General features: G+C 48.6%; 1 protein-coding gene across 3 annotated transcripts in view; it reads right to left on the minus strand.

Annotated features, from left to right (window-relative positions):
- ADAM9 (ADAM metallopeptidase domain 9) overlaps positions 1-22,468 on the minus strand; it is a 94,669-nt gene extending 72,201 nt beyond the window's left edge. For 2 of the 3 annotated variants that reach the window (XR_014520211.1, XM_083480429.1), the window contains exons 1-3: positions 22,144-22,432; positions 1,699-1,796; positions 693-757 (exon numbers count right to left, since the gene is read on the minus strand). Coding sequence is in view for 2 of the 3 variants with exons in the window: in XM_083480429.1 (XP_083336555.1) it covers positions 693-757; positions 1,699-1,796; positions 22,144-22,234 (254 nt within the window). In the remaining variant the exon portion in view is untranslated. Of the gene's footprint in view, positions 1-692; positions 758-1,698; positions 1,797-22,143 lie in introns of all 3 variants that reach the window. The other variant, XM_083480428.1, reaches the window with a different exon arrangement.
- Between the last annotated feature and the right edge of the window lie 4,657 nt (positions 22,469-27,125).

The raw sequence follows: 27,125 nt of genomic DNA on the forward strand, positions 1-27,125 counted from the left end.
AAGCAGCAGCTGGAGAAATATCAGTGCATTTCACTATGAATGGAGAGGGATCACACACATTTGATGTAGCTGTCCCCCCCCCCCTTTTTTATAATATACATTACAACAAATGGCCTATTGCAAACCACATGTACAGATTAATAACCTTTAAGGAAAGTTGCTTTCTTTACCAGAAATAAGCCAGCATGTCACCATGATGGCCAAGCCAAAAGTGCTTTGCTGGTGTTTAGTATGGAAGCCGAGGGGGCAGGCAGAGAAATCAAATCAACCAGTTGTTTCCTTTGGAGGGCTCTCAAGTGACCTGTAGACCAGGGGTCAGCAACCTTTTTCAACAGGGGGTCGAAACCTCAACAGGGGGTTGAAACCTCAGACCTTGTGGGGGGCCGGACTATATTTTTTTGGGGGGGGAAATGAACGAATTCCTATGCCCCACAAATAACCCAGAGATGCATTTTAAATAAAATGACACATTCTACTCATGTAAAAACACGCTGATTCCCGGACCACCCAGATTGAGAAGGCAATTGGACCACATCCGGCCCCTGGGCCTTAGTTTGCCTACCCATGCTGTAGACTAAGCCCTGTTCAGGTCACTTTCAGAACCAGGGAAAAGAGCCAAACAGACCAATTTAAACTCAGAATAACCAGGAGGAAGGAAAACAGCCCAGTGCAGCTGGAAAGGAGTCACTTACTTGTTTTTTTCTAGCTCAAGTGTATACTTTGTTCCTTCAACATCAACTTCAAAAGATAGTTCATCCTCAAAAGAAGAAGGGATAATCAAGCAACCTCTCTGGGAATCCTCAATTAATTATCAACATGTTCCGAACAATCCAGAGATTCCCAGTCCTGTCCGCCCCCCGCCTAGCAAATACACCCTTGTGTGTATGGTGGAGGTGCATCACCCACCCTTTCCATACATACACATTACACAAAGCAGTTTACATCCATGAAAATCATAACATGAAAAATAACAACACTGTCAGCAATATAAAAATCATAGTGTAACAACCACAAATTAAAAGGATAATAATATCAGCAGAGAAAATGCACTTTCCCACTAAAACCCACTAAGCTAGACCAACAAAAGCCTGATTGAAATTGCTCTGCAAGACATAGTAGCACCCTGTTTATGTTTTTCTCTCTGAATGCTCAGCTTTGGGTGCATTTTCTCTTTATTTAATGAAATAGTTGCAAAACCATCAACTGGCTTTGTATGTCAGGTATGGGGAGCCACATTTTTAGGTTATTTTTTCAAAAGTTGTTGCATTTTTACAGTGGCGGCTGAGGAGGCCCTTGTAAGTTTTTCTGCCTCAGTTGCCAAAATAACTTGATCAGTTATGCACCATGATGTAGGGAGAGGGAGCACCATGTGCTCTTCACCTCATTCAGCCAAATGTCTCAGCCCTGTGTACTGTTGACTTCATAAACATTAGACAATAGGTGCTGCTCACAACAAGCTTCTGTAACAAATATGCAGCGCTCTCTCTCTCTCTCTCTCTCTCTCTCACACACACACACACACACACACACACACACACACAGAGAGAGAGAGAGTTTAGTCCTAGGCTGCCCTGAACCCTAGGCAGCTGTACCATTCAGGAAGCACATCCATGCTTAATTATTTCACAGCTGCTTCTGGATGATGTGTACAAAAAGCAGAAAGCAACATGCTGATGATGAAATCCTGCTCTGAAATACCTCTGCTAGCCTGGATGTCAGCACATCACGGTGTTTTCTTGTTATCCTCTTGGGGACAATAATTTCGTAAGCAGACAGCTGAGATAATGGCTGAAAACCTAGAAAGATACAGGGAAATGTTAATGGATTAAAACACTGTCAAATTGATAAAGTCAATGAAACCAGATAGCTTATCCACAGGTCCCTGAGTAACAGCGGCAAAAGGACTAATTGAACCTTAAGACAGCTGTTGGGCACAAATTTGATAGCTTTAAGATCAGCACATGGATGCCACAGGCTGAAACAGGTTTAACAGTCATTCGTTCTCCACAGGAAACCATCAGAAATGACTCCAAGGGCACTTACTCAGATACGTTCTGTTTCTGTTTTCTGGGATCAAGTGCCGGGGTTCTTTTCCTTGGAGAAGCTAACACATGAAATTAAGGTCACCCAGGGATCTGCTGCACTACAAGATTTTGCAGCCAAATTGTGCCCTTTGTTTTTTTTACTCAATATGAACACTCATGCTATGGGTTGTCTCATTACACCTAAGTACGATTTCATTTGGAAGAATTACAGAACTTATTTGGCTCTTTGCCTCCTCCTTGCACCTTTCAAGCTTCTTCTTTTCTTTTTCTGCTATTCCACTAATATTGGGTTTTGGTCCCCTCAGGGGGACCAAACCCCTTAGGTTTTCATATGTGTCAGGGGTTTAGGAGCAGAGGCACGGGCAAGGGAGGAAACAGAGAGCGAAGGGGAGGAGGCAGAAGAAAAGATGAGTGATGACGACGACCCGAGATCTCCTAGTCTTTCCAGTGAATCAGAGGATTCACAGAAAGGAGCACCAGTGGCCAGGGCAAGGGGGGAGTCTAGGGGGGCACCCCAGGAAGATAGAGCCAGAGGGGACTCAGGGGGGAGCAGCTGGAAATCGGGACCAGCGTCACCGCCAGGGAGCAGGGAAGAGGAAGGGAGCCAGGGGGGAAGCGCTGGCAGCTCACCACAGGAGGGAGGGCATGAGTCAGGAGTGGCCACACCTCCATCGGGGAGCGAAGAAACGGTTAAGAGGAAAGTGGAAGGTTGGGCGCGCGCGCCAAGTTCAAATGCAGAGGAAGGCGGCGCAGTAAGCAGCCCCGAAAGGGAGCCAGGTCCTAAAGCCCGGCGCAAGGAGGCAGGAGGGTCCGGGTCAGCGTCAGAAGAATCCCGGAAGGAAGAAACCCCGGGGGGTAGAGGGACCCAGAGGAGGACAGTCAGGCGGAAAAGGTGGAGCAAGGCTAGGATATTAAGTTGGTGCACACGGGGCGGAGACTCAGACGGAGCTTCGCCGATCTAGCTACTAGACGTAGAGTTGCGCGCAGCAGCGTGAGAATGGAAACTGTAATTCAATAAAGACTTTTACTTAATGATCGCTGGCTAGCGTGATCCTCTGTGAGCTAGGATCTTCAAGCAACTCTGACAGTAAGCTCCGTCTCCCGATTGTGGGCATCTACAGCCTCGAGGAGGGGAGAGAAACAGGTGCCTACTAGCGAGCTCACGAACGGCAGACGACATGACGGCTGAGCAGCAGATAGAGGAACTCAGAAAAGCAGTGGCACAACTGAATGCCGAGGCTCTCGCATCCAGGAAGAGAGAGGAGGAGGCAGCTGCCGCCTGCAGGGATCTCCAGGTCAGGTTAGACGTGCTGACAAAGCAGACACCCCGGCAGGAGGGAATTGGGTTGGCGAGACGGACAGGCGGGCTGGTCTCTCACTTCGATGGGAACCTGCAACAGTATCCCAACTTTAGAGCCGACGTACTGTGCGCACTGCAACTGCTGCATAAAGACTTTAGAGATGAGCAAGAGAGAGTGGGATTCATCATGTCCCATTTGCATGGGGATGCTAAAGCATGGCTACGCAATTTATGGAGAGATAAGGATCCGGCGCTCCAGAATGCAGATGCCTTTATTAAAGCGATGGATGGGTGTTTTTTATCAAGTATTGACGTGGATCTTGCACGGAAGGAGGTGCATGGGCTGAGACAAGGGAGGGCCAGCGTCAGGCAGTATCATGCCCGCTTTTTCGCCTTGGTCAGTGCCCTGGAATGGGACAGAGATTCGGCTCCTGTAAGAGACCTCTTTTGGGAGGGGCTGCACAACTCGATTAAAGATGAGATCGCGAGGGGGGAGAGACCCCGAACCACCCAGGAGGTCGTTCAGAGGGCACTGGCAGTGGGGGTGAGGCTGGAAGAACGTCCGTGGAGCAGGGACGAAGGGCGTGGAGGGCGCGAACCAGCCAGGGGCCCCTCCTTCCTTCCCAGAGAAGCAGCGCGGGCGCAATCCACGCCTCCGCCAGGAGGAGGAGCCGAACCTATGGAGGTTGGAGGTGCAAGGGCTCAGTCAGCAACCAGAGCCCTAGCACCGGCAGCAGTGAAAGCGAAGCCTCCTAGAGGGAACAGGAAGTGTTACGTCTGTGAGGAGCCAGGGCATATGGCAAAAGAGTGTCCCCAGAGGCTCCACAAGCTTACTGCAGCCTCGGCAATGGTGACTGCAGCAACGCAGCAAGGAGAACCACAGCAGGGAAACGACGCAGTCTGGCTGGAGGAAGAGGCGCTGGGGCCCAGCCAGACGTGTTAGTGACGCAGTCCCCAGAGGTTTTACAGCCCGTGAACCCCCTCCCGCCCAAACCAGTGGTGAGGCTCACCGCATCTCTCCAGCTGCCCAATGGAATCACCATTGACGTGCCCATCACAGTTGACTCGGGCAGCAACGCGGACTTTATAGGGCAGGACTTTGTCGACAAGCACGCTATACAGTTGCTGCCGGCCACACTGCCCCTGCAGGTTGTCACGGTGGATGGCAGGGAGTTGCTAGGGGGGCAAGTGGTGAAGCAGACGCCGCCCATGGCGATGCGACTTGGAAATCACAAAGAAATCATCAGCTTCAATGTCACTCAACTATCGGATACGCCCATTGTATTGGGAATGAGTTGGCTGGACAAGCACAGCCCAACGCTGGCTTGGTACCAGAGGCAGCTGATCTTCGGCTCTTCCTTTTGTGCTGAACACTGCATCGTGCCCCGGCAGGAAGGAGAGGAAGAGGAGTCACAGCTGCTGCTAGGCACGCTGCAAGCGATTCCCCACAAGTACGCAGAATTTTTGGAAGTTTTCTGCGAGAAGGAGGCGGACAGGCTGCCCCCTCACAGACCATATGACTGCAAGATTGACCTGCTGCCGGGGGTGGCGCTGCCTAAGGGGAAACTGTATTCCATGTCAGAGGACGAGCTGCAGGAACTCAAACAGTTCATAGATCATAATTTGGAGCGCGGTTTCATCCGAGAGTCCAAGGCAGCGGGGGGCAGTCCAGTATTCTTTGTTAAAAAGCGAGACACGCCCCAAAAAAGACTGGTCGTGGACTATCGCATTTTAAACAATGGGACCAAGCCGTCGGACTTCCCCATGCCCCGAATCGACGACCTCCTGGCGAAGGTGCGGAAGGGAAAAGTGTTCACCAAGTTAGACCTGCGAGGGGCGTACAACCTCATTCGTATGCGGGAGGGAGATGAGTGGAAGACGGCCATGTTCACGCCACTGGGTACCTACGAATACAGAGTTATGCCCTTTGGATTGCAAAATGGCTCCCACGTTTTTCAAGCTTTCATGCATCACGTGTTGGCGGGACTGCTCTACAAGACGTGCGTCTGTTTCCTAGATGACATCCTGATCTTTTCGGAATCGCAGCAGGAGCATGACAGACACGTCAGGGAAGTGCTGACCAGACTAAAGCAACATAGGCTCTACGCCAAGCTGGAGAAGTGCCAATTTGACGTGACGGAGGTGGATTTTCTGGGCTACAAGTTGTCTGACAAGGGGCTCGCCATGGACAGCGCCAAGGTTCGCGCGGTATTGGATTGGAAGAGTCCACGCAACCGGAAGGAGGTCCAGAGGTTTGTCGGCTTTGCGAACTTCTATCGCAAGTTTATCAAGGGCTTCGCTATGCAGACAGCGGCCATCACAGACACGCTTAGCTCCAAGAAAAAGAAGTTCGTTTGGACAGAGGAGGCGGAGCAGTCCTTTCAGGCACTCAAGCGTCTCTTCGCGTCGGAAGAGCAGCTGCTTCACGTCAACCCCAGCAGGCCGATGAGGGTGGAGACAGACGCCTCGGACAGAGCCGTGGGGGCGGTCCTGCTGCAAAAGGACCAGCAGGGGGTGTGGCGACCGGCAGCGTTTTACTCCAGGAAGCTCAGCAAGTCCGAGCAGAACTACACCATCTGGGACAGGGAGTTGCTGGCCATTCATGCAGCGTTCAAAGCGTGGAGGCACTTCCTGATCGGCGCCAAGCACACGGTGCAGGTTTGCACGGACCACAAGAATCTGGAGCACTGGCGCACGGCACAGTTCCTAAACCAGAGGCAGATACGTTGGGCTGAGTTTTTTGCGAACTTCGACTTCCGCATAGAGTATGTCCCGGGGGACACTAACATCATGGCGGACGCCCTCTCCCGTAAGCCACAGTATCTGGAGGACGCAACGCCAGCGGCCGCCATGCACATCTTCGCACCAACAGTATGGGCGTGCGCCGCGGCCACCGTGGACCTGGAGGCGGTGCGACGGGCGTTGCAGGATGACTCCTTCGCGCAAGCAAAGATGGCAGAGGTGCAAAGGGGCACGGCTGCGGCCGACGGTTTCCAGCTACGAGATGGATTGCTCATCCATAAAGGGGCCATCTACGTGCCGGGAGACGACCTTCGCGCCAAGGTGCTGCAGCAGCTGCACGACGCGCCCACGGCCGGGCACTTTGGCAAGGAGAAGACGGTGGAATTAGTAGCCAGGGATTTCTGGTGGCCTGGAATGAGAGGGGAGGTCGCAGACTACGTGGCGAGGTGTGACACCTGCCAGAGGGCCAAACCAGTGCACAAACCGCCGGCCGGACTGTTGGAACCGCTGCAAACTCCGGTCGAACCTTGGGAAAGGGTGGCCCTGGACTTTGTCACGGATCTGCCCAGCTCGAGGGGCAAGACGGCAGTGCTGGTGGTGGTGGACCTGTTTTCCAAGATGGCGCATTTCATTCCGTGTGCTAAGGTGGCCACGGCGGAGCAAACCGCCAAACTGTTCATAGACCACGTGTTCAAGGTTCACGGTCTGCCACGGTCTATTCTGTCCGACCGGGGGCGGCAGTTCATCTCGAATTTCTGGCAGAAGCTGATGGGCTTCCTGAACGTCAAGATCAACCTGGCGTCGGCGAGACACCCGCAGACCAACGGGCAAGCGGAGCGGGTCAATGCCATCATGCAGCAGTACCTGAGATGTTATGCAAATCAACAGCCTGCGACGTGGGTGGATTACCTGCCGCTTGCCGAGTTCGCCTACAACAACACGAAGCACGTGTCCACGGGGGTCACGCCGTTCTTCGCCAACAACGGGAGGCACCCCAGAACCTTCCCGGGACTGGAAAGAATGGGGGAGGGGGAGCCGCAGACAGCAGATGCGTTCGCGTCGGAGCTGCAGGAAGTCCACAATCAGCTGAGGCGCCACCTGGAGCTGGCCAAGCACGCATACAAGGTACAAGCGGACAAGCACAGAAGGGTTGGCGAAGAGCTCCACGTGGGAGACTGGGTCTGGTTAGCAGCCCACGCAGTGCCGGCCAGGTCGTTGGCCAAGAAGAAACTAGGGCATAAACAACTGGGGCCCTACCAAGTCGAAGAGCAGGTCAACCCGGTAGCTTTCAGACTGGCACTTCCGGAGGGTTCCAGAATGCATCCGGTATTCCACAGATCGGTGCTCACTCCCTACAAGGCACCGCACAGGTTCCAGGAACCCGGAACGGCGCCGAGTCCGGTCAGAGACAGAACAGGGCACGCAGGAGTGGCACAGAAGGAGCGCATCAACGAAGTCACGGAGATTTTGGACTCCAGATGGGGGGAAGAGGGGGTAGAATACTTTCTCGCCAAGGAGGGCACCCCGGCCAGTGCGAACAGCTGGGTGCCGGGCTACGCCTTGGACGAACCTCTCCTCAAAGACGAGTTTCATGCCCTCTTCCCCCATAGACCTATGCCAGCAGACTTTTTCGACGACTGGCTTTTCACGCCCACGCTTTCGGCCAGCACTTTCCGGGGGTTCGACTCGGACGAGGACCCGACACAAGACGTCCGTTCCCCGGAGGGGTCACCCTCGGGATCTGCATCAGAACCCTCGTATTGGTGGGACGATAGACCAGAGGAGCAGTTCCGCAGAAGGTGGCTGGAAGGCCCAGGACGAGCAACGCCGCCAGGAGGAAGTGAGGGAGAGACGGACATTGACGTTTTCGGGGACGACCCTGGTTTCGAGCACGGCGGCACAGAGATGGAAGCGGAGGTGACCGTTGTCGACGAGAGCAGGGAGGAAGACCCGCGAGACTTCAGATGGAGGCCCGCCACGGGAAGCGACCGATATCCGACGTTCGTCCCTTTGCAACAGCAGCCCCCAGCTCCAGCACCGGAAGGAGGGGAGGGGGGAATGGGGGGCTTCGAGGTGGGGATGGATGTCAGGGGTTTAGGAGCAGAGGCACGGGCAAGGGAGGAAACAGAGAGCGAAGGGGAGGAGGCAGAAGAAAAGATGAGTGATGACGACGACCCGAGATCTCCTAGTCTTTCCAGTGAATCAGAGGATTCACAGAAAGGAGCACCAGTGGCCAGGGCAAGGGGGGAGTCTAGGGGGGCACCCCAGGAAGATAGAGCCAGAGGGGACTCAGGGGGGAGCAGCTGGAAATCGGGACCAGCGTCACCGCCAGGGAGCAGGGAAGAGGAAGGGAGCCAGGGGGGAAGCGCTGGCAGCTCACCACAGGAGGGAGGGCATGAGTCAGGAGTGGCCACACCTCCATCGGGGAGCGAAGAAACGGTTAAGAGGAAAGTGGAAGGTTGGGCGCGCGCGCCAAGTTCAAATGCAGAGGAAGGCGGCGCAGTAAGCAGCCCCGAAAGGGAGCCAGGTCCTAAAGCCCGGCGCAAGGAGGCAGGAGGGTCCGGGTCAGCGTCAGAAGAATCCCGGAAGGAAGAAACCCCGGGGGGTAGAGGGACCCAGAGGAGGACAGTCAGGCGGAAAAGGTGGAGCAAGGCTAGGATATTAAGTTGGTGCACACGGGGCGGAGACTCAGACGGAGCTTCGCCGATCTAGCTACTAGACGTAGAGTTGCGCGCAGCAGCGTGAGAATGGAAACTGTAATTCAATAAAGACTTTTACTTAATGATCGCTGGCTAGCGTGATCCTCTGTGAGCTAGGATCTTCAAGCAACTCTGACAATATGGGTTTTCTTCAGGTGTGTTTTTTGTCCTGATGGTTCATGTTATACGAGGAGCCAATGTGGAGTCATGGCTAGACTTTGATCTAGAAGAAGCCCACCGGGTGACTTTGGGCCCGTCACTGTCTTTCAGCCTAACCTACCTCACAGGGTTGTTGTGAGGATGAAATGGAGAGGGGAGAAGCATGTGCACCACCTTGAGCTCCTTGGGGAAAAATTGGGATATAAATGTAGTCATAAATAAAGAAATAAAATTTATTTTAAAAAGAAAAGACTAAAGAAATGGTTCTGCAAGGCAGAAAGGGATCTCTTGACAGGTAACTTTCAGCGTCCACACCAAACTACAATTCCCAGGATGCTTTGAGGGTAGCCATGCCATTATTTGTTGTCAAGGGCTTTCTTCCATGCTTTGCAGGCCTGCTGGAAGTGCTCTCTCTCTCTCTCCCTCTGCTTCCCCCATGAAACCCTGGTCTTTATAGCGGAACCAGAGCAAAGAGCAATCCATGAAAAACCCAGTTGTGCTTCAGCTGTTGCAAGGAAAGCTCCAGGGCAACAAAGACGAGTGCTCAGATATGGAGCTTTACAGCATGGATTTGTACTTGAAGAGTGGGGCAAAGGAAAGTGGGGATGAGCCCCATGTCTGTTTAGTAAGATACAGTCAAACAAAAAGAACAAGGCTGGACTTGATAAATATGCGAATAACAAAACAGAGGCGATCAGTTAAAGATTTCAGCTTCTACCTTCCTCGGTAACTTAGCTGGGATTTCAGATGAATCCTGTCAGCCAAAGTGCTTCTGGAATGACCTCCCCATCTGAGGCGGTCCATGCTCCCCACTTTATTGCTCTTTGACAGGTGAAGACACACCTCTTTGCCCAGGCCTTTGGGGAGGGCTAAGTGGCACCATATTTGATTATGCTCTTTGTCTGTTGATGTCATCTGATTTTACTGGTGCTGATTTAATATAGGTCTTGCTTTACTCTGGTGTTGTTGCTTTTTAAACTGCATTCATTGTGGTTTTAATATACTTCTTTGCCCCACCCTGGGGTCTTGAGGTGAAGAGAGGGCTATAAATACTTGAAATAACAAAGCAAGCAATCTAAAGCCAAAAGCGCCACAGCTAAAAACACTGAAACAGGGAGCGGTCAGGCTGGCTCATCCCATGGAAATTGCTGAATGGGGTATGTGGACATTTTGCTTCATAACTTTTATTTTAGGAAGACCAGAGACCTACTTTGTTTTTGATTTTTAATGAAAGCTTAGAGTCTGGAGCACATGCTGTTTATGTGTGCTCTATATTGATACCACAGGTACCTGCCTCTCTGTTCAGTATATCCAGCATCTTTGCTAGTGAACAGCAACTAGCCACATATAACGCTTCCTCCACTCCAGGTTGCAGCCTGGAGAATCTGCTTTTCATTCAAAAAAGAAAGGAAAAGGAGATCTTCAAGGAAAAATTACAAGGAATTATACATAACCTGCAGTTTGGACCTCAGAGTGCAAAGAACTACAGTGAACTTGAAGCCCACATTTCCACTTTGTTACGTTCAGATGAAATTGTGTCCTTCACTCTTTAAAGCATGTCACATCCAAGTCTCACGTTAATCCAAGTCTCAAAAACATACCAGGATTTCAGCACTCAGCATTTTCACCAGCAAAGCTGAGGAAAACTGCTACTGAACAGTAACATTTGCAGGTACTAAGGAGGTGTATTGGAGATTACTTTTCCTTATTAAGTACAATTTAACTACATGCATGAGAAAAATAATGCTGTAGCTATTATAATAAAAATGTATCGTTCAAGTTGGAAGATTGGTGAGTCCACAACACTGTCATAATTAACTTCCCTAAGGACCAGTTCTCACTGCACTTGTGCGGCTTCCTCTCCCCCTCCCCCCCCCAGCACTGTCTTCAACATCCTGACCCTATTTTTGAAACTACTTCTCTCTGCCACTCAGCTGCCCCACATTGCACCTGTTTTGACTTCTCCCCCTGCTTCTGCAATCCTGCTTACACACAGAGAACTGTCCATCTGGAACATGGCAGCAATAGACACCAGCCCACCTTGCAGAAGTGGTGCTTCTGCAATTACAACATATTCAAAGCATTTGCAATGTGGAGGTTGGTGCAATGTGGAGGTTGGTGCTAAGCGGCTCCGGCTAATGGAGATTTGGTGAGAATCTCTATAGATATTCACAGCAAATTGCTCCAAGCAAAGCAGTATGTCTGCCATGTGTAGATGAAGTGATTCATCTCTCATTTGCACATTTTAATTACAGTCACCTGGGGCACATAATAAATTAATCTTACTTAGCGGGTTTGCCTTGGCTTAAACAGCCCTATTCATTTTATTTATTTCAGAAACTGTTTCATTAACTGCTTTATTCATTAACTGTTTATTTCAGAAACTGTTTCATATACTGCTTGATTAAAGTATATACATAAGTACCATATTTTTCGCCCTATAGGACGCACTTTTTCCCCTCCAAAAATGAAGGGGAAATGTGTGTGCGTCCTATGGGGCAAATGCAGGCTTTCGCTGAAGCCTGGAGAGCGAGAGGGGTCGGTGCGCACCGACCCCTCTCGCTCTCCAGGCTTCAGGAAGCTCTGCGCAACCCTCGGGAGACCGGCTAATTTCTATTTCAACCCAGCGGGCACAAGGGACATTGCTACGTCTGTGCTCAGCACTTTGGGAGGCACCAATCAGAAGACTGCCAAAGCACCATTCCTTCTCCTGCTCCCCCCCCCCAAGCTTTGGGAAGTGTGTTTTACAGGCTTTCCTTGGCTGTGCACACCAATTGCCTGCAGGAAACAGGTGCACACAGCCAAACGGAACAGCATTTAACTCCCACTCATCAGCTGAAGTGCAAGGGTTAAAGCTTGTGTTTGCCACAGGTAACTGTTCTCTGGGAGCAGACACCCAAAGCCAATGCAGAATTGTTGGCAGAGAGAAGCAAAGGGAATGATGATGATTTTGCATCCATTGCCCCGGGCACTCATGGCTCTGCAATCAGTACAGGTCCCACTTGTGCCCAGTAGGAGTGGAATCATTTTAATCACAAGTCAACAACACATGGACAATTTATACAGACAGACTGCTAACTGAGACTCCCTTTAAATCTAGTTCCTGGTGAAGATTTTGTTGGAACATGCCACATACCTGGCGGTTTGTCAGCTGTTACTTAAAAAAAATTCTGGACTTCCAGCTCTGTTATTTAACAGTGTATCAAATTAAGCAGGATCAAATTAAGAGATTTCCACGGCCTTTCATTTTATTTTTCAAAAACAATCCTTTGCCTCAGGTCTTTATATATGATTATACATTATTCCAAACTTATACTGAACTTAAATAATTATTTCCAACTAGACACTGTTTTTTGTTTTTGTTTTACCTTCTGTGTCAGCACATATAAATTAGTCTTGCGTGATCCCACACAATTATCTCCCATCAGTCCCAGTCAGCATGGTCAACAGTCAAGGAGGAAGGCAGATGTAGTCCAAAACATCTGGAGAACACCTTGATGAAGACTGCCTTAGGGTGTGGATGGCCAAACTGTGGCTCAGCAAACACAGGTAGCAGACAAATATTTCTAGCATGGCTCTCAGGCAGTTGAAAGGATAAGTCCAGGTTACAAAAACCAGCACTGACATTTGGCCTTCAACCAAGACTGTAAGACTCTGGTCAAAGACTGTCAGGCTTCCCACCTTTGGCCTTTAATGATCACAGCAAAAGAACAAAGCAACCATTTTCGGAATGGTGGTGTTCCCAATTAAGGATTCCACCCACTTCCCCCCTAGTCACTTCTGCGCCTTGCAACCCGATCTTGCAACCACTTTGCTTTCTGGGCTGCCGAGTCGGTTGACTCCCTCTCTCCCAGTTCTTCTTCTCCTAGCTGTTCACCCCCCACTTCGTCCCAACTTTTGTCTTCAGAACTATGTGCCTCTGCAAACCAATGTTCTAAATCTATACTGTTCCACTGCTCCTGGGCAGCTTCAGGATCCTGGTCAGGAGCAGGGGGAGGGGGAGGCTCCCACCATTCCTCATCAGAGCAGTACTTCTCAGCCTGGTCTCTCACAAAAACTAGCTTTCCTGGATGGATATTGCAAAAGGATGAGGGGGCTGGCGGCTGAAGGACCAAATTCCTGTTCCTAAAATAAGCCCTAGTGCCAGAACATGCTGCTACAAATACCAACCCTCCAGACCTTTTTTGCTTTTTGGTTAGCAAAAATGCACTCATGTGAACAGCAGCTGTGGCCCAGGAGTCTCCACTTTCTGACCTCTCCAGGAAGACATGTCCCAGGATCACAGGGTGGCCATGTGTTCTGCTTTACAAAGGTCTGCTTTCCATTTGAAGGCATCCTATATTAGACGGGCTGTTCAGTCCATGTTCGCTTAAAGAACCCAGGGAGATGGGGGCTGGTTTGAAGTTGCCCAATGCCATGCACATGTCCTAGTTTGCCTTCTTTTCTGGCCATGTGCAAATGGCAGGAGCACACACAGGAGGCCATTGTGCTACCATTGAGAAGCAGATAGCACAGGCTGCATAGGCAGTGTGGGACATTGGCATTAGTGCACCAGCTATGCTGCCCAATGATGAACCGGAAAGAGCTAAGGCACTCTGGGTGTCTGGGAGGGATCACAGTTCCCCAAACACTCAGTCGACCCCCCCCCCAACTCAGAACTCTCTGGACACCCCCTGAGGTAAAGAGATGCTATCGAAGAGGGAAGCAGGGCCTGGGAAGGCTTATGCCAAAGTGCACTACCGGGTAGTGGGGACAGAAAAGGTGCTGCTCTTAACAAAAACAGTTCCTGCCTTGACTTTAATAACTTTGGCCTTTGTTCCGTCTCGAGATGGAGACAGGGTTCTAGGATTGAGGCTCTGTCAATGAGAAGGTCACCCAGGATGGACAGGCTTATCCTCCCAGCCAATGATGACTAGAGAAGGCCCAACGACTGCCACACGTGAACAGAGTTTGTACCCTACAACACCTTACAAAACCTTCTGCAGTTTCCAGGGGTTCCCTGGCAAAAATGCCAGGCTTCCTCAGCAACTGAATCAGAGAAGAAAGGCAGAGGTTTAAAAGGCAGAGAGATTCAAAAAGAGAGTCAAAAAGCAACAGCAAAATTCAATTGCCTCTGTAGGGGGAAGCGGGGGACTCTGTCCTTCCCTTGGGTAGTGAAATATGTTGTGCAGGTCAAGCTGTTCTTTGGATAATTGTAAATTACATTCTCTTATTATTCCTCCATAAATATATCATAGACGCCGCCCCCCCCCGTCCTTATAGACCAGGGGTCCCCAAACTTTTTAAACAGGGGGCCAGTTCACTGTCCCTCAGACACTGTTGGGGGCCGGACTATAGTTTGAATTTTTTTTAAAACAAATTCCTATGCACACTGCACATATTTTATTTGCAGTGCACAAAAAGATCCTTATCTGAAACTGCTGCCAGTCAGTGTAGGCGATACTGAGCTAGGTGGAACAATGTTTGGAAACTTGCTTAGGGCAAAAGGGTAAGAGGCTGAGGACATCTGGAGAGTGCGGCAGCTGAATCCAGCCAAAGCTCACTTCGCCTGGAGCACTCAAAGTGCGGACATGCACGATCTGTTCTCTCCTCCTATTTCCCAATTCCCAAAGAAAGGGAAGCTAGAAGGAGGGTGGGCCGGGGCTCACCTTTTTCTCCTTCCTTCCCATGGAGCAACCCAGCGGAGGGAGGGAGGCTGGAGGGCTGCTGCTGCTACTGTTGCCACCTCAGGAAGAAAAGGCACGGAAAAAGGGGGTGGGGAAATGGCGGCCCTGCCCTGACTGGCTCCAAGGGGAGAGAGATCCAGCCAGGGACTCCTCGCTCACCACTGGAGACATAAGTACAGGAAAAGGAGCAGAGTTTCCCCCAGAGGAAGTGTGGGAGGGGGCTTGGAAGCATCGCTGAGAGCGAGCGGGACCACATTCTGAAGGGGAGAGGGGGAGAGAGTTAAAGCTCGAGGGGGGGGGGAGAAGAAAGCTGACCCCCCAGGTCACCTGGGATCCCCTGCTCTCTTTCTCCAAACACTCCCAACCTGGAAAAACTAAAGCAGCCGAAGGGGAGGTGGCGCAAAAGAACTCGACTCAACAGAGTGGGGGGGGAAATGTTTTGGAAAATAATAATAAAATATGTAGCTGCTGCCGCCAGATTGAACCCCTGGGAGGATTGGGGCCCGTAACAGAAGAGAAGCAGCACCCGCCCCACTCTACAAAACAAGGCAGGCTGGCGAGCAATGGTGGCCAGCACCAGACACTGCTCTGTGGGGCTTTCGGCATGGCGCCTCCTCCTCCGAGGAGACCTGCAAGTGGCAGAGGCGGCTGCCAAGGTAGGGGCGCTGCGGCACAGCCAGATCAGATCAACGCCCACCTTGTTTGTTCATGAGCAAGGCCCTCAGAGGTTACCCTGGTTTCAAGCGCGTTTCAGAGCTTGTAATGGAGAAATGGGGCAGCGGTGATCCTGCGCCTCCTTCCATCGGGAATAAGGCGGCCGCGCTGGCTCTGCCTGGGCGGGCCGGGTTCAGGATTCTGGTGGGCCAGATGTGGTCTGCGGACTGTAGTTTGAGGACCCCTGTTATAGACTGATCATCTCAAAAGGGCTCTTACTGCACATTCTATGATCAGGAAACCCATCTAAGAAGTCTGAACTCACTAAACAGATTAATTGAATCTGTTTGTGTTTTGGTTTTAGGCATTCTCTTTGTTTTTGATGTGTACTTCCTCTGTCCTTAATTTGTCCAAACATCTAAGCAATTACAAGTCTATTTAGGAGATGCTGGCATGAGAGCTTTTCCTACTTCCTGTTCTATACTATGAATAGGAATGGGGGCAATCAATTTAGTTTACATTTAAAGGCAAACCTACCTAACTCGGACTTTCCAGAATAATGCACAAACTGAAACACAGCTATCCTCTAAAAGCTGCACTTCTCCAAATTTTGGAACCAAAAGAATACATACAAAAATACATATTTTAGGGTAGGTGTGCATAAAAATGCATATATTCATTAAAATAACATGAAAAATACATTATATTAAACTGCTTTTCAAAAAAGTGTGTGTTAAGAAGAATTGCATATAAAAAGGTCTCTATTAAGAGAAATTCAGAGTAAAATGTTGGTGAATTTTTATGAGTTTTTAAAAATAAACAAATCACAAAATGGTGTTGAAATATGGAGAACTGAACTTTCAGGACAGACAAAAGGCAGCCCTTCTTCACACAGCTCATGGTTAAACTATGGGACTTGCTCTCACAAGAGGCAATGATGGCCACCAAATTTGATGGCTTTAAAAGAGGATTAGACAAGTTTATGGATCCGTGGTTCCTTCTCCACAGTCGCAGGCAGCATCCTTCTCAATGCCAGTTCCTGGGAGCCGCAGGTGGGCAGAGGGTGGCACTTGCGCTCAGGTCCTGCTCGTGGGTTTCCCATCAGAGACATCTGGTTGGCCACTGTGAGAACAGGAAGCTGGACTAGATAACCCATGGGCCTGATCCAGCAGGCCTCTGCTTATGTTCAGGAGCTTCAAATTCCAAAATGCACCCTGCCTATACAAACTGCCTATACAAATAGGGTGGGCCTCCCTCCAATATTATAATCATGAAAACAGCACCTCAAACAAGGGTGAGGAACCTCAGTTAGACCCAGCAGGGATTCTAATGTGGACCACAAGATGGTTCTTCCCCAGCCCTGCCCACCTGCTTCGTATCTACATCTGATATTAACGTTTTTTTCCTCTGGGAGCAGAGCCTGCATTTGGCACCTTAAAAATTTGCTACCATATTTCAGCCGATCCTTGTCTATCCCTGCCAAAATGGGGAGGGGGCTACATTCAGCACTGAATTTAAAGATTTGTTATTTTATGTAAATTGCTTTGGGAATTCTTGCTAGGCCAGCAAAGTAGCATAAAAATGTATTTATAAATAAAATAGATAAAGAGGTTCCAGGTTAAAGGGCCTGGATGGGATAGCCCCTGGGAACCACATGAAGAACATGGTGTTTCATGGTGGAAGAAATGTGGGATATGAAAGAAGGAGGGAAGGAAGGAAACCTTTAAAGTGTTGTTAAAGTCACTGAACTTAACTGTAATATATGCCATTTTAAAGCCTGTGCTTTGTAGTTGTGGGGTGGGGGGTGGAAGAAGGTGGTGGAAGAATCAAACTGCCATTATCCCATCACAGGAACACAGGAAGCTGCCTTATACCAAGTAAGACTGTTGGTCCACACTGACCAGGATTTCAGGCATCCCCACCAGGAGATGCCATTGGAGACGGAACCTTCTGCATGCAAAGCAGATGCTCTGTCCCTGAGCTATGGCCCTGGCATGTCAAATGACCAGCAAATAATTAAAAAATGGTGACCATGGTGACCAAGAAAATGAGCTGTAAACTAGAAGTCCCCAGATCAAAACTCACTTCTGCCATGAACAACTATATAGGCAGGTCTCTCTCTCAATCCCCTCCCTCTCACAAACTATGTAGCATTTCACAGGTTGTTATCATGTGTATTTTATTGATTGATAGAAAAAAATAGTTATATACTGCTGTATCATAAAGATATATCACAGCAGGTTACAACAATATAAAAACATAAAACCAAATAATAATATCATAAAGAGTTAAAAGCAAGTTAAGGGCAAAAATAAAATAAAAACAAGTACTGAGTTCAAACACTCTATTGAATAAATGCTATACAGGGGGGGACACTCTACCCTGCACTGGCATGCCTTCCATACATTTCAAAGTGATCTGAACAGCAGAGCTTCCAAGCAGCTTGAGCCCCCCAGGAAGCAGCCCCAGGCAACTGCACAGAAGGACAAAGGGCACTGTCAAGAGGATAAGCCCCAGTCGGAAACAGCAGCTTCCCTATGGGAACCAATTGCTGCGGAATAACAGCAAAGAGGAAGGCTGCATTCAAGCTGAGCTCCTGGACTTCTCGAATCATCTGACAGGCCACTCTGGAAAATAGGGTGCTGAACTTGGTCTGATCCACCAGGGCTCAGGAACACCTTTTTTGGTATATCACCATGGGTTAAACCACAGAGCCTAGGACTTGCCAATCAGAAGGTCAGCGGTTTGAATCCCCATGACGGAGTGAGTGCCCGTTGCTCGGTCCCAGCTCCTGCCAACCTAGCAGTTCGAAAGCAAGTAGATACATAGGTACCGCTCCGGCGGGAAGGTAAACGGCGATTCCGCATGCTGCTCTGGTTCGCCAGAAGCGGCTTAGTCATGCTGGCCACATGACCCAGAAGCTGTACGCCGGCTCCCTTGGCCAATAAAAGCAAGATGAGCACCACAACCCCAGAGTTGGTCACGACTGGACCTAATGGTTAGGGGTCCATATACAACTTTGAACCAAGATAAGGGGGGAAATACGTCCAACCCCGACCTCCCCAACCAGCCACTGCAAGAGCATCCTGTGGAGCCCATCCAAAGATTCCTTCTAGAACTGGTCCACTTCCTTGGAACTCCCTTGCACTGCACATCAGAGAAACACCTCCTCTAAGGTGTTCCTGATTTTTAATACTATAGAATCATAGAAATGTAGAGTTGGAAGGAATCTCGAGGTCATCCAGTACAACCTCCTGCAATGCAGGAATCTCAGCTAGATTTTATAACCAACCTCTGCTTAAAAGCCTCCAGTGAAGGAGAGTCCACAACCTACCAAACAGTGACTAGGGGGACTACATTGGTCCCCAACATGTTTCCAGTAAATTAGAGTATTAAAGTATTAATCTCTGGTGCCTCCTTCCCAAAGCCTGGGAAGCTTTTGCTCGGCTTAAGGAAGGAGGCACAATGCTCACATGAGACATCACAATGTCACGACGGCACCCCAACCCCATTGCCCTCACAAGCTGGCATCTCTGGCCCTGTTCCCCTACAAAAAAATTCACTGCACGCCCCGAGGGAGACTGTCCCACTGGCAAACCACTCTAATAGTCAGAAAGTTTTTTCAAATGCTTAGTTGGAATCTCCTTTCTTGTAACTTGAAGTCATTGGTTCAGGTCTTAGCTCTTGAACAGGAGAAAACAAGCTTACTCAATCCTCCATGTGACAGCCCTTAAGATATTTGAAGATGGCTATCCTATCTCCTCTCAATCTCTTTTCCAGACTAAACATTTCCAGCTCCTTCAACTGTTCCTCACAAGGCTTGGTTTCCAAACCCTGGATCATATTGTTCGTCCTGCTCTGCACACCTTCCAGCTTGTCAACATCCTTCTTAAATTGTGGTGCCCAGAACTGGACACAGTATTCCATGTGTGTTTTGACCAAGTGGTAATACGACTTCCCTTGATCTGGATACTAGACTTCTGTTGGTGCAGCCTAGAATAGCATTAGCTTTTTTTGCTGCTGCATCTGTGGACTCATGTTCAGCTTGTGGTCCACCAAGACCCCTAGATCCTTTTCACATGTACTGCTAGTAAGCCAGGTGTCCCCCATCTTATATTTGTGTATTTGGTTCTTCCGACCTAAGTGCAGAACCTGACATTTGTCCCTATTGAAATTATTTTTATTAGCTTGGGTCCAGTTCTCCAATCTGTTAAGGTCATTTTGAATTCTGACTCTGGGACTTCCGGGGTGGCGCCATCGGCAATGGCGGACTCCCTCTGAACCGGAGGGACCAGCTCCGTGCGAAACGGGTCTTTTCCGCTGCGGCGAAGTGGGGACCCTTTCAGAAATCACAGGCGGATGAAGCCTGTGACCGTGGGACTTGGCGGGCACCTTTAGCGCCCCCCCAACCCGCAAAGGAACCCACTAACGGGCTCCGAAGCGAAGAGGGGGAAGTGGCGCGGTGCTGTGAGTCAACTGCTATTTCTGTGGAGCGAAGCCGCACAGCCGTTGCCGGAGAGCACTTTTTCCTGGGACAATTTGGCATCTAAAGTAACCACCCGTGAGTACTCAAATATTGAACAATTGGACTTCAAATAAGAACTGGCGATTAGAAAGGAATTGGACTTAAAAATTTACCTTAATTTGGCACTGAAACGGGAAGGTCTAAACAGGAAGTCAGCCTTCCGTTTCCTTGTAGTCAGAAGAAAGCAAAGACAACATAAACAAGAGCTTAGAAAATTACTTTTAAAGGATTGGTTTTCACCATTTAAAACCGTTGAATCCCCCTTCGGTAGCAGGAGAAGAAGGGGGATCTTTTTTGGACTGTTTAAACCTACAGAAGTGAGTTTAAAGTAAAGTAACTTTCCACCGTCCTGACCCTGGAGCGGGGTGTCAGAATTGACGTTTTGAAGCTCATTGACCAGAGACAAATGCTTTTGACAGATAGTTAAAAGAACAGTAACATTGTGATTCCACTGTTTCCTTTCGCATTTTAAAGGAACTAATATTGACAAAATATCTTTAAAAAAAAGAAACTTTGTTGCTATTGTTCTTAAAAGAAAGAACAACCAGAAGCTCCCCCCCCCGGAGGGGGACTGTGAAATTGTAACCAATTTTAGGGAGCTTGCAGCTGCCACAGATTACAACCGTGGGAAAGAAATTGTGACCTTGCAGGACAATGTTATCAGAAGCACTGTTGGGTGCTTTCTGTAAAATAAATGCCCTATTGGATTAGTTAAGTCAGAAGACGGATTTGATGACTAATGCGGCCAGAACATTTGAACAGGTAGTGGGAAATTATACGGAGCCCACTCAGGAACTTAAACAGGAGTGTGTCCTGACAGAGCAGATTATAGAAGAGGATGTTGCAGAATCTTGGGCGCCAGAGATGGAGGGACTTTTGGCCTAGCAGGAAAACGAGCCTTTGGATTTGACAAATGAACTTGGAAAAAACCAGATTTGGAAAGACAAAGTTTGGATTGATTTGGAAATGGGGGGTTGGACTGACCCCCCTATGCAGGAATGTTTGGACTTTCCGAGTCTGGCAATGGGCCGTCAGAGGTTTGGAGCTGTTGGGACTTCCAATCTTGGAGGGAATTTGAAACATGTTTTAAAATACCACATGGAGTCTAGTCTGGACTATGAGAAAGGGGCTGATTTGTTGAAAAGGGTCAAAAACACTACCAAGCTGGAGTTCCCACGAGTGAAAGGAAAATATGAAGAAGAGCTGCGGAAGGGACATGGAAGAGATTTGAAGGCCTCGGATATAAGATCACCAGGTTAATATGCCAGACTAATGGGATAAAAAGGACTGACAATCCCTGGACCGGGGGGGAGGGGACGCTGGAAGAAGATTGGATTGTTTTTTATTCTCTTTTTTTATCATCAGAAATGTCTTATGAACGTTGGAAAAATGTTGAAATGAAATTACTTGGCTCTTGTAAAAATGTTTAAAGAATTAGGTAAAAAGGTAATGGTTATGAGAAGCTGGTAAAAATAAGATTTAAGTTTTAAGTTTTTTTATAAGATAAGATGAAAATAGAGTAAGGTAATGTAATGACAGAATATTATGAATTAAGGAAAGGATTTGCTGTGACAATTATCAATCAAGATACAAGAGATGGGAGGAGGAGGAGGAGGTCATGGAAAGAAGGTAATGAAAGTGGAGAATCTGAAAATGATGGTTTTCTTTTTTCTTTTTCTGTTTTTGTCTTTTTTCTTTGCAATTTTGTCTTTTTTTCTTTGTAATTCTTTTTTTAATAAATATCATTATAAAAAAAAAGAATTCTGATTCTGTCTTTTGCAGCATTAGCTACCCCTCCCAGTTTGGTGTCATCTGCAAATTTGATGAGCATGCTCCCAATATTATTTTAAACTTTGTATATTTATATTGTTTTTATATATTGAATTGTTTTAACTGTTTTCAATTGTGCAACGGTTTCATATATGACTTACTAGAATGTAAATGGCTTCGGAATGCCTTCTTGGAAGGGATTCTTAAAAGAAAGAAAGAGCTTTTGCCTGCCCGCAATAACTGACCAAACATTTCCCTGCTCTCTTATACTGAAGTTCCCCAGGCGCTGCTCCGACCAAGGCTTGCGTCCGCAGGATCTCCAGGATGGGGAGTCCCCTCCACAGGCGGGCGCGGGTGAGGCATCCCGGCTTCCTTGCCAAGGTTCCCGAGCGGAAGAGGGAGAAGAGGGTGGCGCTTCGGTCCAGGGGATCCGTGGGGAAGGATCGGGGAGGGGGGGAGGGGGAGGCTTGGCTCTCGCTCCTCGGAGATCCCCGGCTGGCGCGCGCCGAGGGGCGGGGAGGTCGCCGGCCAAGGAGAGCTCCGACGCTCGGAAGGAGGGGGAGGGAAGGGGGTCCGGACTCACCTGGCCGGTCGGCCTGCGCAGGCAGCGCCCCGAAGAGCAGCAGCAGCGGCAGCAGCAGCCAGCAGCTCCGCGCGGCCCGCACCATCCCCATCCCCGCGCCCGGATCGGGGCTCCGAGCAGCGGCCCCTCCGCTTCTGGAGCGTGCGCGGCGCGGCCTCCCAGTCCCGGGACCACCCCCGGGGAGGAGCCGGCTCCGCCCCGCCCGCCCGCCCGAGGGCGCCGGAGGGCAGGACGACGAAGCGGGAAGAGCGGGAGGGCCGGCGGCCCAAGAGGTCCGGCCGGCGGCCCGGCGGAGCAGCGCAGCCGCCGACGAGAGGACTCTCCCGACATGGACACGCGGAGCCCCGCCAGACGCGCGTCCCCTTGGAATGCGCCCTCGAGCCGCCGCCGCCTCCGTTCGCTTGGCTGTTCTGTTCTGCTTGGGGGGTTGGAATATTCCTGGAGCCCCAGATGAAAAAAATGTCTGTTTAAAAAAGGAAATGCATATATAACTGAAGGCAAATTAGCCAAGGCTTGGTAGGCATTTACTAATCCGAAATATTAACGATTGAAAGACCATAGTACAGTGGTACCTCAGGTTACAGACGCTTCGGGTTACAGACTCCGCTAACCCAGAAATAGTACCTCGGGTTAAGAACTTTGCTTCAGGATGAGAACAGAAATCGCACGGCGGTGGCACAGCAGCAGGAGGAGGCCCCATTAGCTAAAGTGGTGCTTCAGGTTAAGAACAGTTTCAGGTTAAGAACGGACCTTCGGAATGAATGAAGTACTTAACCCGAGGCACCACAGTACCGTGTTTCTACTCGGCTCTTTTAAGAACACAAAAAGCCTTGGGTTAGATCAGGGATTGAAAACCTGAAGCAAAAATGCATTTATAAGAGGGGGAACTGTTTGCAAAAATGTGTCTTATTAGATGAAATGCTTACAAAAATGCTGTTGAATTTTATGGCGAACAATGCAAAAATATGGTGAACTTAACTGGAAAGAACTGAAGGAAACTAAACTTGAGAGATCCAGCCATCCCTAGTATGAAAGAGGGAGAATTTTGGTTCCAGTGTGGGCATTAAGGTGTTGGGGTAAGAGCAGCCTTTCATTCAGTACTTCTCAAACTGGTGGCCCACAAAGAGAGGAACAAGGAGTTCACTGGCCTAATACTGTCAGTTGACTACTTATTGTGGGACATTAGGCATTTGGCAAGTTAGATATGAAGCTAAGAATGCCCTTGAGGAGGTACCCTTTTTAATCGCATCTTCTGTCTGATAGCAAAGATGACAATGAAATGCCTCTTGGTTCCCTATGGTGTGGCTATCTGGAGACACACAACATCTCCTGCCCAGCCTTGCACTTCCTGCCACCAGCTAAAAACTGAATCTTGCTTTGTGTACAGACATTTTCTGTGTTTGTCTTATTTGTGTAAGTGGCATCTGGTTGGGTGCTGCTGAGACAGGATGCTGGTCCTTTGGTGGTCCTTTGGTCTGATGCAACAGCAGCACACTTCTGAAGTTCTACATTTAACTTTAAAGAAACAACATCTGGAGCTGTTTGGGCTTTCATCATTCAAATGTACAGAACCACCCCTCCCTCACAAGTCAAAACAAGGGCCTCATTCCCTTCCAGATAACATTCTGGGGTGCTTATTCCAGTGGTGGGCAACCAGAGTGAAAAAAGTAAGCAGAGCAAAGAATGTGACCTATCTACAGCGAGTTGCAGTCGCACAAAAGCAAGATGGTTCAATGCACACACCTCTGCTTATCCTCTGTCCAGGCAAGCAAGAGGCAGCATCACAATATAATATGCACTGTGCAGAGAATAGAGCAGGAAGATTACTTCTATAGATCTGGACACTATACTTTTGTTCATGCCGCAGCCGAGAATAGCATTTGCTGCTGCATCACACTATTGATTCATGTTAAGCTTGTCTACTAAGACCCCTAGATCCTTTTCATGGATCTGGCAAGCCAGATGTCACCCATCTTATATTTGTAAGTGTAGAACCTGTTGAATTTAATTTTGTTACATTGGGGCTAGGTCTCCAATCTGTTAAGAGCATTTTGAATCCTGATTCTGTATTCTGCATTAGCTACCCTTCCTAATTTGGTGTCATCTGCAAATTTGATGAGTATTCCTTCAATTCCTTCATCCAAATCATTTATAAAGATGTTGAACAACAATGGGAATATGCAGAACCCTGCAGCACCCAACTTGTCATTTCCACCCCCAAGATGACGAGGAACCATTAAGGAGAATTCTTTGGATTTGGTCAGTCAACCAGATACAAATCCACCTAATAGTTACATTATCCAGCCCACATTCTACCAGCTTCTCTGCAATAATATAATGGACTTTGTCAAAAGCCTTGGTGAAATCACGATATACTACGTCCACAGCTTTCCCCTGATCCACTAAACTTGTAACTCTTATAAAAAAATAATGAGATTCATCTGGCATGATTTGTTTTTGAGAAACCCTTGTTGGGTTTTTCTAATCACAGCATCCTTTTCCAGTGCTTACAGGCTGAGTGTTTAAGTATCTGTTAACAGGAAGCTATTAAAAGCAAAACAAGTAAACTAATAAGAAATATTTGTTGTTTAGTCGTTTAGTCGTGTCTGACTCTTTGTAACCCCATGGACCAGCGCATGCCAGTTACTTCTAACTTCCACTGCCTCCCGCAGTTTGGTCAAACTCATGCTGGTAGCTTTGAGAACACTGTCCAACCATCTCGTCCTCTTTCGTCCCCTTCTCCTTGTGCCCTCCATCTTTCCCAACATCAGGGTCTTTTCCAGGGAGTCTTCTCTTCTCATGAGGTGGCCAAAGTATTGGAGCCTCAGCTTCACGATCTGTCCTTCCAGTGAGCACTCAGAGCTGATCTCCTTAAGAATGGATAGGTTTGATCTTCTTGCAGTCCATAATTCTTGCAGCACCATAATTCAAAAGCATCAATTCTTCAGCGATCAGCCTTCTTTGTGGTTCAGCTCTCACTTCCATACATCACTACTGGGAAAACCATAGCTTTAACTATACAGACCTTTGTTGGCAAGGTGATGTCTCTGCTTTTTAAGATGCTGTCTAGGTTTGTCATTGCTTTTCTCCAAAGAAGCACGCGTCTTTTAATTTCGTGATTGCTGTCACCATCTGCAGTGATCATGGAGCCCAAGAAAGTAAAATCTCTCACTGCCTCCATTTCTTGCCCTTCTATTTGCCAGGAGGTGATGGGACCAGTTGCCATGATCTTCGTTTTTTTGATGTTGAGCTTCAGACCATATTTTGCGCTCTCCTCTTTCATCCTCATTAAAAGGTTCTTTAATTCCTCCTCACTTTCTGCCATCAAGGTTGTGTCATCTGCATATCTGAGTTTGTTGATATTTCTTCCGGCAATCTTAATTCCAGCTAGGGATTCATCCAGCCCAGCCTTTCGCATGATGAATTCTGCATATAAGTTAAATAAGCAGGGAGACAATATACAGCCTTGTCGTACTCCTTTTCCAATTTTGAACCAATCAGTTGTTCCATATCCAGTTCTAACTGTAGCTTCTTGTCCTACATAGAGATTTCTCAGCAGACAGATGAGGTGATCAGGCACTCCCATTTCTTTAAGAACTTGCCATAGTTTGCTGTGGTCAGCACAGTCAAAGGCTTTTGCATAGCCAATGAAGCAGAAGTAGATGTCTTTCTGGAACTCTCCAGCTTTCTCCATAATCCAGCGCATGCTTGCAATTTGGTCTCTGGTTCCTCTGCCTCTTCTAAATCCAGCTTGCACTTCTGGGAGTTCTCGGTCCACATACTGCTTGAGCCTTCCTTGTAGAATTTTAAGCATAACCTTGCTAGCGTGTGAAATGAGTGCAATTGTGCGGTAGTTGGAGCATTCTTTGGCACTGCCCTTAGAATCATAGAATAATAGAGTTGGAAGAGACCACAAGGGCCATCGAGTCCAACCACCTGCCAAGCAGGACACACCATCAGAGCACTCCTGACATATGGTTGTCAAGCCTCTGCTTAAAGACCTCCAAAGTAGGAGACTCCACCACACTCCTTGGCAGCAAATTCCACTGTCAAACAGCTCTTACTGTCAGGAAGTTCTTCCTAATGTTTAGGTGGAATCTTCTTTCTTGTAGTTTGGATCCATTGCTCTGTGTCCGCTTCTCTGGAGCAGCAGAAAACAACCTTTCTCCCTCCTCTATGTGACATCCTTTTATATATTTGAACATGGCTATCATATCACCCCTTAACCTCCTCTTCTCCAGGCTAAACATGCCCAGCTCCCTTAGCCGTTCCTCATAAGGCATCGTTTCCAGGCCTTTGACCATTTTGGTTGCCCTCCTCTGGACACGTTCCAGTTTGTCAGTGTCCTTCTTGAACTGTGGTGCCCAGAACTGGACACAGTACTCCAGGTGAGGTCTGACCAGAGCGGAATACAGTGGCACTATTACTTCCCTTGATCTAGATGCTATACTCCTATTGATGCAGCCCAGAATTGCATTGGCTTTTTTAGCTGCCGCGTCACACTGTTGGCTCATGTCAAGTTTGTGGTCAACCAAGACTCCTAGATCCTTTTCACATGTACTGCTCTCAAGCCAGGTGTCACCCATCTTGTATTTGTGCCTCTCATTTTTTTTGCCCAAGTGCAATACTTTACATTTCTCCCTGTTAAAATTCATCTTGTTTGTTTTGGCCCAGTTCTCTAATCTGTCAAGGTCGTTTTGAAGTGTGATTCTGTCCTCTGGGGTGTTAGCCACCCCTCCCAATTTGGTGTCATCTGCAAATTTGATCAGGATGCCCTTGAGTCCATCATCCAAGTCGTTGATAAAGATGTTGAATAAGACCGGGCCCAAGACAGAACCCTGTGGCACCCCACTAGTCACTCTTCTCCAGGATGAAGAGGAACCATTGATGAGCACCCTTTGGGTTCGGTCAGTCAGCCAGTTACAAATCCACTGAGTGGTAGCATAGTCAAGACCGCATTTTACCAGCTTCTTTACAAGAAT

Source organism: Podarcis liolepis (assembly GCF_965112155.1).
Source record: "Podarcis liolepis genome assembly, chromosome: 16".
Lineage (NCBI taxonomy): Eukaryota > Metazoa > Chordata > Lepidosauria > Squamata > Lacertidae > Podarcis > Podarcis liolepis.